The following is a 12,572-nucleotide window of genomic DNA, read 5'->3' as shown; positions in this document are numbered from 1 at the left end:
AGCACACTTGGAGAAGAGAGGCAGGTGGACAGATGCCCAGGGCCCCTCTTCCCCTGCTGTCTGGGTGGTAGGGCAGGAGAGGAAGAGGAGGAAGGGTCCCCGATCCCCTCCCCACCAGACGCAGTAGCTATGCCGCTGGGCTCCAGGGAGGGGAAGGCGCCTGGGAAACTTGAGAGGTGAGAATTTCACAAACTGCCCTGCCTGCAGCTGTGGCCTCTGATCACAGGAAAGCAGACGTGCTGGAAAAGGGGCAGGGGCGTGCGACACAGGGGCTGTGGGCACAAGGACAGGCAGCCTCCCTGGTAGAGTCAAACACACTTTATTCAGCACAGGAATGTGTAACAGAAGGGCCTTGGGCAGGGTTCCTGACAAAGAGCTCTGCTTTAAACCCCCGCTGTAAACAGAGCAAAGGTCATCATGTAAACCACTGGGCCCAGAGGGGAGGGGGCTCAGCACAGGGTCACACTGGCCAGCACACAGGGAAGCTGGGCACGTGGCCCATGTCCGGGAGAGTCGTGAGCAGCTCTAAGTAACTCACTCAGAAAAGCCAGGGTGGGAGGAGGGCAGGGGCCTGGCCAATTCAGAGGATTATCTCTACCACTGGGGGCCATAGGGCTCAATTTAGCTGAAGCAGCCACGGCTGCTGTGTCAACACATGATTAAAAGGCCCTAAGAGCCATAGCCCAGCATGGGGGTGACAGGAGAGGTGGCCCGTTGGCGGGGATGGGGAGTGCTCACCATCGGCCCACAGGGCAAGGCCGTGCAGCTCTCACAACCAGCGCGCTGCAGCCCTGGCCATTGCCTCCAATCCGCAAACTGTAAATGGCACCAGCTTTCGCTGCCCAGGACCCCGCTCCCTTGACTGGGTCCCCAGTGGAAGTGGGGAGGGGCACTGGAGGGCAGAGAAGGCAGGTCTGCAAGCAGAACCACCCTGGATGACTACGGTCCTGCCCTCGAGACTTATGATTAGGGGTAGGGGAAGGTAGGTCTTGGGGTCTGCACCAGGAAAGAGCAAGTTTGAACCTTCTGCCCAGAGGGCGTGCTTGTGGCAGGGCCCCCAGCATGGCCTAGAAGCATCCAGCCACAGGAGGCAGCCAGGACCTCTGTTTGGGTCACCCTGGTGCGGGTAAGGGAGGTGGTGCTGGGTACCCTGGGACCCTTGGGAGTGACAGGGAGAAGCTACACACACCGGCATAGTTACTTCCAGCTGAATTCCTGATTAACAACTGCTCTGAAGACGAGAGGGGATGGGCAGAGGACAGATTCCATCTTCCTGGACCCACCCCTGCTAATCCAAGAGTAGGGCATGTTAAAGAGCAACCCTACCCCCAACCAATAACTAGAGTGGCAGGAAGAGGGGGCTCAAAGTCTGGGTGTGGATGGTGACGGGTCTCCTTCCGTGGGCTTTGGGCTCAAATGTAAAATGCACTAACTTGTTTACCGATAGGGGACAGAGAAAGGGCTGTCTCTGGCTGGACGGAGGCTGGGAGGGCAGGGCCGGTGCCCAGTGGGTGTGAGTGACAGCCAGAGCCCGCTTTTCTCTAGAAAATCACTACACTACACATAAAATTGGTGGTGGCAGGGGACCCAGGGAGGGATGGATCTATCTAAATGACTCACAGGCGGCTGGGGGAGGGGTGGCGGGGATGACACAAACGTACTGATACCCAGGGAACAAAACCAACAGGCAAGAGGAGCACAGCTAACCAGTGTGGAGGGAGTGGGGAGGGCAGCCTGCCGGCACACAGCCCCACAAAGCAATCACTCATCAAACTTCCCTTCCCGAATGTGCTCAAAGGAGAAGGGTAGGAACTTGAAACCGGTTCCGCTGTAGAATTTATTCTGGAACTCGACCCTGGGGAAAGGGAAAAGGAAAGTCATCATTCCATAGAATCCTTTTGGGATTTCACAGTGGGCTAGAAAGATGCTCTGACCCTCCTCCCCAAGGCCTCACTTTCCTAGCTGAGCTTGGGAAAGTAGCCTGGCCTTCTGCCACCCACCCACCAAACCCAGGCCTTGGCCTACTTCCCACAGCACACACAAATCCCCACTTCTGAAGCCAGGGCCTGCCCTCGGCAAGGCAAGAGTGCCTGCATACCTCCTCACTGGTTTGTCCTCAGTTCTGCTCCTTCCTGCTGAGCAGTGTGTGTTTATGCAAAACTCTGTCTAGCCATGTGCAACAGAAATGCGGTTGGTTTGAGTCTCTAAGGGCAACGTAGAGACTAGACACGAGGCTCCTGGCCGGGGCGCAGGGGCTCACAGTGAAACTCTCAGGGAAGCCCCTGGGCGGCAGCGAGCTCAGCTCCAGAGACTCTGGCAAGCGCCCTTGTTTTCTAGTTTGTTTCTTTCTCGCAGGAAGAAGGAGAAGGGAGGGTTGCGAGTAAAGGCTGGACGCTTTGGGGAGGAAATTCCCAGGAAGGTGAGGGGGGAGTCTTCTCCAAGGAATGGCAAAAATATTCTCCAACTACAAAAACATCTGAGAACAAATTCTTCTCCCAGGGGCTGAAAGGAAAAGCAGAGCTTCACCTCCCTTCCCAGGCAGTTCAGCATCCATGGCTGCCGGTCTCCCTGGGGCCCTTTCAGATGCTGAGGGGCAGGAAGACGGCACTCCTGGAAGCAGAGCCAGGCTGCAGGCTATGCTTCCCCCTGCATACTCCCTGGATGGCAGCCCAGCAACCAAATCACCACCAAATATGGGCAGAAAAATGCATGATTCAGAGGATAAAAAAGCCAAGGAGAGCTGCCCTGAGGAATAGTTTCCACTGGGGCTGTGTGACCCTGGGGGCGCCAGAAGCCCTGCAAGGACAGGCGGAGCTGGGGGCTGGGGCAGGCTATGGGCAATGGGCTCCCTCCTGCCTCCAAGCCCAGAGGCCTGCACACTGGAAGGACTGCCTGCATTGTGGATGGTCTGTGGTGGCACTCAGAGGTCCTCAGAGGTCCTCAAAGGCCCTGGGGTGCTGGCTGAGGACACTGCAGAGCTGCTGGCTCCACCCCCTAGGGAGAAGAGATGAACAGAACTTTCTGTGTGGGCGTAAGAATAGGCGGCCTTCTCCTCCCAGCCCCACATTCCAGGGACCGGGCCAAGGTCCCAAAGCCTCCTGGACTCTGGAGGGTTCCCTGGGCCAAGGGAAAATAGGACCTGGGGGTGGGGGCTTCAAACTGAAGTCAGTCACAGGATTCCTAACAAGAACCATTTCAACCCGGCATCTGGACTCGTCCCCATATCCCAACCCCGAGAACGTAGAAGCTACAGCCATTCAGGCCTCTGTTGGGGGAATTCGGCGGGGATGGGATAGGTTCCTGCTCATCCACTGGTTGGGTCTGAACGCTTCATGTTGACTAGGCTGTTTGCATATGGCAAGGGCCTTTCTGAACAACTGGAAAGGGCTGGACACATCCCATTTGCATTCATGCAGTGAGATGGTGGGCAAGTCACCTTAGGGTCTACAAGGGGTCCAGAACTCTGAGCCCCTGGCTGGCTCATCACACAAACAATTCAAATTCCAAACTGGACGAATGGAATAGAAACTTCAGAAGTTTTCAGATGCCCATGGGATCACCATCTTTCTCTTGACATTCCTCTGCATCTACCCAGGAGGCCCAGAGGGAAGGAAGGGCTACATGTGTCTGGAATGCAGGTGCATAAATTCTGCCGTATGAACACACGGGCGGTCCCTCTGACACATGGCCTGATACCGCCTCTACCACCAGCCAGCCACTGCCTGCGGTTAGAGACTTAGGGTGGCCACCACCATGGACATCTTGGGCGTCTCAGGGTCAGCCTGACTTCACGTCCCTTCTCCGCCTTGCTTACCTCAACCTCCCAGAACAAAGCTGGAAAGCAATCTCCCTATCTCGCTCCCCACCCTCTTCTCCCTCCCAACCAGGGAAATGTGTGCTTCCTGAGAAAGTACAAACATGAAGTCTTTTGCGCCGGGGCCCAGGGGGCCCTGCTCCCCGCCCTGCAAGTTCCTCTTCTTTTAGGAGCTTGCTACACCACCCAGGGAGGCTCCAGGGCCCCGCCACGCCCCAAGCCACCAAAATGCACCTCTAGAATTCCACAGTTGTGAGGAGGGCCTCAGGAAGTCAGATGGGTTTCTCGGAGATCCCTTCCCTTCCAGCTGCAGTACCTGGCAAAGGCTCCCCAGTGACCCCGAAGGATAAATGGGAGTGCCTGGAGCGCTCACCACTGCTATGTAACAGGAAACCTTGTTTCCTTGAGTGAGGGAAGGGGAAAGGAGTCCTGGGTCTTCTTCCTTTCCTGGCGGGGGTTGTGAGTGAAAAGAGGCAGTTCTTTTCTGGGCTGAGCTGCTTCTCTGGCCCTTCCTGCCACTCTCTGAACAGTCCAGGGCCTGAACGCACATCTGTCTGATGGCCCACATGTCAGGGCAATGATGGCAGCCAGGAACTACACTTCAGGTGTGCTTACTTCCGGGCCAGCCGTTTCCACAACCGTCCCGTGGTGTCCTGCTGCAGTGCTACTCCACTCATTACGACAGTTTGGTCCCCACCTTCCCTTGGCCTTCAAGCAATCTGTGAGTGCGCAAGTGTGTGCACTGACACGTATGTGCAATCTGCTCGGTAAGAAGGGATTCGGTTCCTGAAAGTGGGCTACGGGGCAACAGTCTTCCCACTAAAGTCAGTTTGGTGTCCACAAACTGACAAACCCTATCCCTGCCTTTGCTTTCCTGAGGAAGAAAAGACAGCTAATTACAGTAGGCAAAAATAGAGAGACATGTAACTCTGATCAGAAGGAGACGGAATTAGCAGGTTGGGACAGTAGCCTGTTCACTCTTGTTTCCAAATATATCACCCACCTTCTTAGGACCCTACATGAATCTCAGACTAGTGGTTTATCTTTGTTACCAAAGCAGACGTTGTTGTTCTTGTCCCCACTGAAGGCATCCAGAACTTTTATAATAGGGCAGCCCTTGCATCAGGATCAGGAAACCCCAGCTGACAGCCAGGGGTAAAGTGACGGGTATGAAGATGCCCAGGCTGGACCCCAAGAAAAACAGCAGCAATGTCCCACAGCCATTTTCGGTAGGACCAGCTGTCCCCAGCCTCACAAGAGGGCCACAACTCAGAATTCCTGCAGTCCTGGGGGACTGGAAGGCCCAGGAATCCCTGCAGCACATCCACATTCGGCCAGGAGGGGGAGCGCGAGCACCCTTTTCATTCACCCCCTTTCAGTAAGGGCAATGCAATGCTCCAAACGGGACTCCAACAATGGATTCTGAAAGCCAGACAAAGGAGTTTCGGGTTTCTCTTCTCTGCGATACCTCCACTACCCAAACAAAGCAACCTGTAAGTTTGTCTGATAAGTCGTTCCTTGAAAACTACAGGCATTCAGATGTGCCTCCCCCAGGGGGTCTCCCCTCTCTAAACACTACAAGCAGTTTCTTTACAAGGGGACCCAGGCCAAGATACCCTCTCCACAGGGTGGCCCACCTCTAAGCGTGTGGCTGCGATCTGCCCTTGAACACAGTTTATGATGTGCTGTGACACTGTGACAGGCGCCTGTTATGTGCGTTATTTCATATTTATCACGGCAACCATGTTACGTGGATATCATCCTCTCTTCACACGAAAGAAAGTGAGGTTCAGAGAGGGAAGTGTTCTCCTCAGGGTCACCCAGCCAGTGACAACAGAGCCAGAATTTGAACCCAGGTGGGCCTAACTCTGAAGCCTGCTCTCTTGTCACTCATCAGGTCCTTGGGCTCATTCACAGGGACGTGGGAAGATACCTTCACTTGAAGGCCACAGGTATGCCTAAGGGAGAAATAATCCTTCTAGCCACAACAGAACATGGCCTCCCAAGCTGCCTCTGCTCACTCTGGAGACTAGGCCCGGACTCAGGCGACCTTCCTCCCTCTGTGGTGTGGCTGGCTCACTGCTCTGACAGTTCTGACCCAGCACTGTGACTGCTCCCCTGCCCGCCCAGGGAGGAGGCGACAGGCTCCCCACTTGGGTTGGAATTCAGGTGGGGTAGTCACTAAGCCCTCAAGCCCAGGGCTCAGGAGACAAGAGAAGTACTAGGAAAGGAAGGAAGAAACAGTGAGTCACCACAGGCTGGTTACACAGACATTCCCTCATACCGAGTGGCTGAGGAAGTGTGCTGGGGCGAGAGTATGCTGATAAGCTGAGAACAGGGTAGCGTGCCAGCGGTCTGAGCCACGCAGCGCTCCTAGCCTCCTGGCTGGACAGTAAATAAACAACAGCTGGGTGGGGAAGAGGGCGGCGAGGCGGAGGAATGCCCGCCAGAGGACAGGTTATTTTAAAGGAGCTTTTGAGGGAAGAGTAAGTCCCAGTTATGCCCCGCCCTTCCATGCCTCACGGTCCCCTGTCATTTAGAACAGCAAACAGAGGAATCTTTGAGGGGGCTCAGCATGACCAAGTCAGGAGGAAAACCAAAGATAAAGGGAGCGGGGAAGAGGATCCTTTGGTTCAGGTTTAGAAATCTGATGTAACAGGACATTCCATACACTCTCTGATCTTGAGATCAATGGCACCACATACCATCTCGTCTAGGAGTTCCTGAGGTAGGGTCAGGGAGTTTGTGACTCCCTAAATGGGTAAAACTGGGGGGGGTGTTTCTCAAGGGAGAGGGTCCAGAGCTTCCAGAGCCACTGGGGTTTGAGACCCAAAAAGAGAGGGAAAATCACAACATAAAGGAGGAAGTGGAGACTCAAAAGAGGGAGGGCTTGAGGTAGTGAAGCCAGGTAAAGTACAGGATGCCTAGTTTTTAGTATGAGTATGTCCCACGTACATCTGGGACATACTTATACTAAAAAAAAAAAATTCATTGTTAATCTAAAATTCAAATTTCACTGGGTGTCCTGTAATTTTATTTGCTAAATCTGGTAACCCTACCTTGAGGTCACAGGGTCACTGCCTGGACCAGACCCCACCTCTCCCACGCCCTGGGACTGAGCTAGCTCTCTCCAGGCAGAGCCATTAAAAGCCACAAACTACTTTAACCAAAACAAACAAATCCAAACCTGCCCTTGTGAAGAAGCTGCTTCAGGGTACTGAGCTACACACTATGGAACCAGGAACCCCCTTATCTGCATGGAGCTGCCAGGGCTCCTGCCCAAACACACCAGCACAATGACAGAACAAGGGGGACAAAACTGGGGTACAGTACGCTCTAGCACCTTCCTGGACTGCAAATCTATTCCAGAGTTGCTTCCATTGCTCTGAAGACAGGAGAAAGTTTATGCCAGAGCAAAAAAAAAACCCCAAAATACCAACCACCTCAGCAGGTCTTTTAAGCCATAATCAAGAGCAGTGAAGAAGGCTGAAGGCAGGGAGAGGGAATCTGACAACACCCACCAGAGAATTCTCCCTGGGGGCTCTGAAAAGTGAGCTGTGCTTTTCTGTGGACATTTCCTGAAGCTCACTCCTAATGCAGGTCCTTGGGCATAATGATGTGAATGAAAGCAGATACTTCCTAATGTCTCTGGATTCTGTACAAGAATAAAGCTGCCCTCCCCCAGCCCCCCGAACTCGCTGCCGCTCACCAGTGTAACCGCAGTGCGTGGAGGAAGGCCGAGAGGCCCTCCATGATCAGGAGGATGGCCACGGTCAGGGTGGCAAAGGCGGCGAAAATGAAGAACAGCGCCAAACCTCCTGCCAAGCTCTTCACGCTGAGGCCGATGTGGATCACCATGGTCCAGAGCACCTCAGACAGCTCTGGGGAATGCAGAGACAGGACATCGGTTCAGTCTGGCAAGAGGTGCTGTGGGCCTTCCACCTTGCTCTGCCGCCCCTCACCTGAAGTGTTTGCTGCACCCCGGCTTCCCACAGCCTTCGGGGGACTACTGCGCATAGTTAACCTGGCAAAAGCGCTGGTCCTCCCATTTGCACGTCTTTCTCCCAGGATTCAGGAGTCTGCATAATTCCAGAACCTTGATGGTACAGCCCCTCTACTTAAGCCCACATCCTCAACAGTGCCCAGAGAAGGGGAAAAGCATAATTTTCAACCTGAGTGAACTACACTTACGTGCATGAGCGAGGCTGAGGGCCCAGAGCCGCAGGTAGGAGGCGGTGTTAGAGATGCAGCCCAGGCAGTACTCGATGGTGTGGATGGCCTGGTGGACCATGGTGTCCCCAAAGTCAAACTGTCATGGGAGGAAACCAGAGAGAAGAGATCAGGCCAGGAGGGGACGCACAGATGTTGCTGTGGCCACTTGGTGCTTCCGGCCTGGGCCTGAGCTACACGGGCGGGCCAGGAACCCCCAACATTGAACTCAGGTGGTGATTTCGGCTACGCCATCCCCAGAAATACTGCCTGGCTTACCCCCCAACTGGGACACCCCATTTCTCTTAATACACTACATTTTAATGACCTCCATCTTAATGAGATGATTCTCAACACATTTGTTTTTTCTTCCCGCTAGGCTATAAGCTTGAGAGTGGAATGTATGCCGAGTTAAGAGCTCCCAAAGGGACTGTCTGGACGTGGGACTCCCAGGGCCCTGCTGCTGGGCCTCCTCCAGCTGACTTCCTCCCTACAGTGCTGGGGGGAAGCGCCCTGCTCTGACTCATGACAGCAGCAGCACTCCCCCCACCCTGGTCATGCTTCAGGTGAGAAGCTACCAGGCCAGAAGCTGCCGAGGCAAGACTAAGCCTCTACAGCCGCTTCACTTATTATTCTTACAACCTGTTGGGGGCAAGATAACCTTCTTTTTCTTTTGTGGCTTCTGAGACGATGACACAGGGAAATGCTGACAAGAGTTTTCCAAAACCCATCAGTTGACTGAGACCACACGCAACATCTATTGTTTTCTGTTTCTGTTTTTCTCACGCTCCCTTTCTCCCAGCTTTCCTTTCCACGTCAAGAACGTTTCCAGAAGAAAGGGGCAGAGCTAGAACAAGCTTGCACGCGCTCACCCGCGGCCTGCTCCGAGCACCGCTAGGCAAAAATTCGTGGCCTGCTCGGGCGCACGCCGGGCCCACTTCCAGCACCGCCCCACCCCCCACCCGCGCCGTGAAGCAATCACGGCCGCCCAAGAACACGAGGCGGGGCCTTCCCAGGCTCCTCCCACACAGGCCTCCCGGAACCGGAGACGGGAACCCCTGGGAACCCCTGAAGCACCGGGAAGCACCGGCCGCCTGCCTGCCCTGCCTTCAGGTCAGAGTCTGTTTTTCAAGAGTTTCTTTCAAGACTCACATGACTCCACTCCCAAAGGACGCCAGCAGTGTCTTGGGAAATTGCATGAGGGCAAGACGGGAGAAGGAGCTGAATGGTAAAGCGGTGACAGCCCAGGCCTCCGGGGTGCGGCCAGGAGGGAGAGGGGCCAGCTCAACATGCCATCTTTGGGCGACTGCCTCAGTCTCCCTCACCTGACCATCTACACTCTGGGTACTTCTGGGCTTTTCTTCTGCAACAGGCCCTTCAAGCCTCCTAGTACCCTAAAAACTAGGGTAATCCTCGTTACCTCAATCCCAACAATGCTGCTAAGAGCTCTTTCCCACCAGTGCTGGCTGTCACCCCAGAGCCTGCACTCAGAGGATGGAAAGGTCCCGGCTCCCAGGAGCACTGGTCTCTGCTGCTAAGAGCTCCACGAAAGCAGGGACTGCTGGGTTTCCTATAGAACCATACCCCTTCTCAGCATCTACCCAGGGTTCCCTAGAGAAATGGAAAACACAGAGGAAGCCTCCCTTCCGGGCATTACCCACACTCTCTGCACTTTTTCTTCCCAGCTTCCTGCTTTGTAACCTCGGGCAAGTTTTCATCTCTATATAATGGGGGGAGACTATAGTGGGTGAGGATTTAGTGAGAAAGGCAGCCAAGCACTTAGGAGCCTGTCGCTGCCTCAGGAGTCAGCTGTGACTGGGGAGGAATGCTGCAGATTCCATCTACACTCTCCTCCAGGTGCGCGGCCCATCCCCTCCTCACCTCCTGCGCCCTGCCCTCCACCCTCTCTGCCCCACAAACCCGACTTTCTGGGCACCCACTCCCTTGCCTCCCAGGTGTGAGGTCTAACACATTCTGTGGACAGACTGAGGTGTCTCCCACTGTCGCCTTTTCCTCCTCCCTCTTGAGACACTCGTCTGCCCTCGGTTTTCCTCCTACCTCCTTGGATGCTCCTTCCCAGTCTCCATCTTGGTTCTTCCTTAAATGCTTGAGGCCCAGCCTCAGCTCTTACACCTCTCCGGCAGCACGGCCGCTCAGGGCTTGGACGGCCACCCGTAGGCCAGATGGACACCTTCATTTCCGTGTTGCCTGTTTCCAACTAGCCGTGCTACATCTCCTAGTGCGCCACAGGCACTTCAAACTCAGTGCCGCTCAAACTCATTAATCGCTCTCCTCTGACCCCCGGTCCCTACTTCTACTCTACGTCCCATGTCTAACAGAGCGTCATCACTAGGACCCCAGGCACCCAAGCCTAGCAGTCAATCTTGAATCCTCACTCACTCTCACTGCCTACATTCATTAAGGCCCTGGGACCTCCAGCTCTAATTTCCTTGATCTCATTATCCGTCCCTTCCTTTCCAACTCCCTGCAAATGCCTCACTTCACTTCAGGCCTCCCGATTCTTTCATGACTTGTATCGGACTCACTGGTCATGCCTCCAGCCTGTGACCCCTCCCCAATCCAATATCCCCTAGAACACCCCCACCAGAGCATTTCAGCAACGCACACATGCTGTGACACTTCCGGCTTCCCCACCCTCTGACCAGCTCTTTGCTATCCAAACACTCCACATGGCGTGTTTCTGAAACCTCCAGGCTCCCCTCTCACCAGTCTCCAACTCCTGGCCCTGAGCTCCAGCCAAGCCGTGTACCTCTTTATTCCCAATACGTGATGGGCCCACATGCCTGTGTCTTTCTGGTAACTATACACACTGATGCGTCTGCATTCCCACCCAGCTCCCACAGACTCCTGCTTGACCGGACTAAGTTAGCAACAATCTCCTTAGGGAATCACTTCCTGGTCTCCTCTTCTCCACCCCCACCCCAGTGCTTGTCAGATGTCCTCTTTCTGTGTTCCCATAGCATCGTGGGCACACCTTAATCACACCATCTGTCACCCAGGCTGTTTCCTCAATTTGGCTGGGAGTTCCTTGAAGGCAAGGGCTATGTTTTTCTTCTTACAGTTTCTGTAGCACCAGAGTGCTTGGCACATAGAGGGTGAATGAATGAATGGGTGAGATAAAAGAATTAATGGATGGATGGGTGGGTGGGATGAGTGAAAAGATGGATGGGTGGGTGGGATGGACAGATGGGTGGGCGGGATGGAGGGATGGGTGAGATGAATGAATGGGTGGGATGAACAGATGGGTGAGTGGGATGACTCAATGGATGGATGGGTGAGGGGGATGAATGAACACATGGATGGATGGAATGAGTACGTGGATGGATGGGTGGGATGATCACACCGGGTGGGATGACACAGTAGGGAGAGGTGCCACTGACCCTTGCTGAATGGTTACAGCCTTTAAAGATTTCCCTTTTAAAAATCAACTAGCCTGGCCCTGGTTTGTAACTGGGCTGAGTGCTCCCCTGCTTCCAACAGGCTGGAATAATGGCCTGCATGGGGCAAATAGGCTTTCACAGCCAAGCAAAAAGGGGAAGTTCTAGAAGTAGAATGGACTTTAAAAAAAAATTTTTTTTTGTTTGATATCTTTAGATAATTCTAACAGTTAATTTAAATCTGGCTGTGGAGAACTAGACTGTGCATGTGCCTGATAAAGATAAAATGTCACATTATTTAGGAAGCCATGGGAAGCTGAACCCTTGAGGGAGCTGAGGGGCCAGAGACTAGGGAGGCTGAATTATAGTCCATCTTATGTGGATGTCTAAAGCCCCTGGGACATGGCTTACAGATGAGCACCATTCTGATGATGACCATGGCACTGGGTGCTCAACTAGGAAGACACTTAGAGAGAGCAGTGTTGTTGGAGGCTGTGTTACTGGGAGAGGGCTGGGCTCCTCACTAATACGGAACACACTCCCAGCCAGCCCTTCCAGGCAGCTCAACCAGTCACTATGCACAGATGAGCAGCTCACAGGAACACAGAGGCTCCCGGATGCCAGCAAAAGAGCCTCTCCAGCATTCAGGAAGACCGAGCACGGTCTGTTTTTACGCAGAACAGCAAAGGTTTTCCTGTTCCCATCCCACTGCCCCTTTAGAGAGGACCAGGAGAGACAGGAAAGGGAAGGGTTCATGGGTCTAGGTATTTTAGAGAAAAGTGTTGGGGGAAGATGCAAACAGTGCAGCAAGGCCTTTAAAAAACCTAATTTAAAATTTGTGTATTGCTAAATGAATTACTGCTGAGCTAGAAGGCCTTCTATTCCAAATGTGGCCTGAATAGCCAACTTTGTTTCTATTACTGGTATAATATACAAATGGGATTGTGTTTCTGGGATACATCGGAGAGGCAAAGCCTCCTTTTTGAAAGCTGTCTACCTCCCACCTGGGTCACAGGGAGGTAGAGCTGACCCCCAAGTGAGGGTCCAGCAATTCTCACTTCAAGCATCATCAAGCTGATGAGGACAGTAGGAAGAGGTTGGTTGCATCTCAGACAGGGAGGAAGGGTGAGCTTTACTCATAAGCTCTCAGA

The 12,572-nt window shown here is 53.8% G+C and overlaps 1 protein-coding gene across 5 annotated transcripts in view; it reads right to left on the bottom strand.

Moving 5' to 3' along the window:
- Positions 1 to 303: 303 nt before the first annotated feature.
- ATP6V0A1 (ATPase H+ transporting V0 subunit a1) overlaps positions 304 to 12,572 on the bottom strand; it is a 61,171-nt gene continuing 48,902 nt past the window's right edge. For all 5 annotated transcript variants that reach the window (XM_034641728.1, XM_019802718.2, XM_002922136.4 and 2 more), the window contains 3 exons: positions 8,006 to 8,123; positions 7,524 to 7,695; positions 304 to 1,855 (listed from right to left, as the gene is read on the bottom strand). In XM_034641728.1, the coding sequence (XP_034497619.1) occupies positions 1,762 to 1,855; positions 7,524 to 7,695; positions 8,006 to 8,123 (384 nt within the window). In that variant the 3' untranslated portion in view covers positions 304 to 1,761. The remainder of the gene's footprint in view (positions 1,856 to 7,523; positions 7,696 to 8,005; positions 8,124 to 12,572) is intronic.

This window comes from Ailuropoda melanoleuca, chromosome 13, assembly GCF_002007445.2.
Source record: "Ailuropoda melanoleuca isolate Jingjing chromosome 13, ASM200744v2, whole genome shotgun sequence".
NCBI lineage: Eukaryota > Metazoa > Chordata > Mammalia > Carnivora > Ursidae > Ailuropoda > Ailuropoda melanoleuca.
Note: the sequence above shows the minus strand (reverse complement) of the source record. Positions and strands in the feature narration are given on the sequence as shown.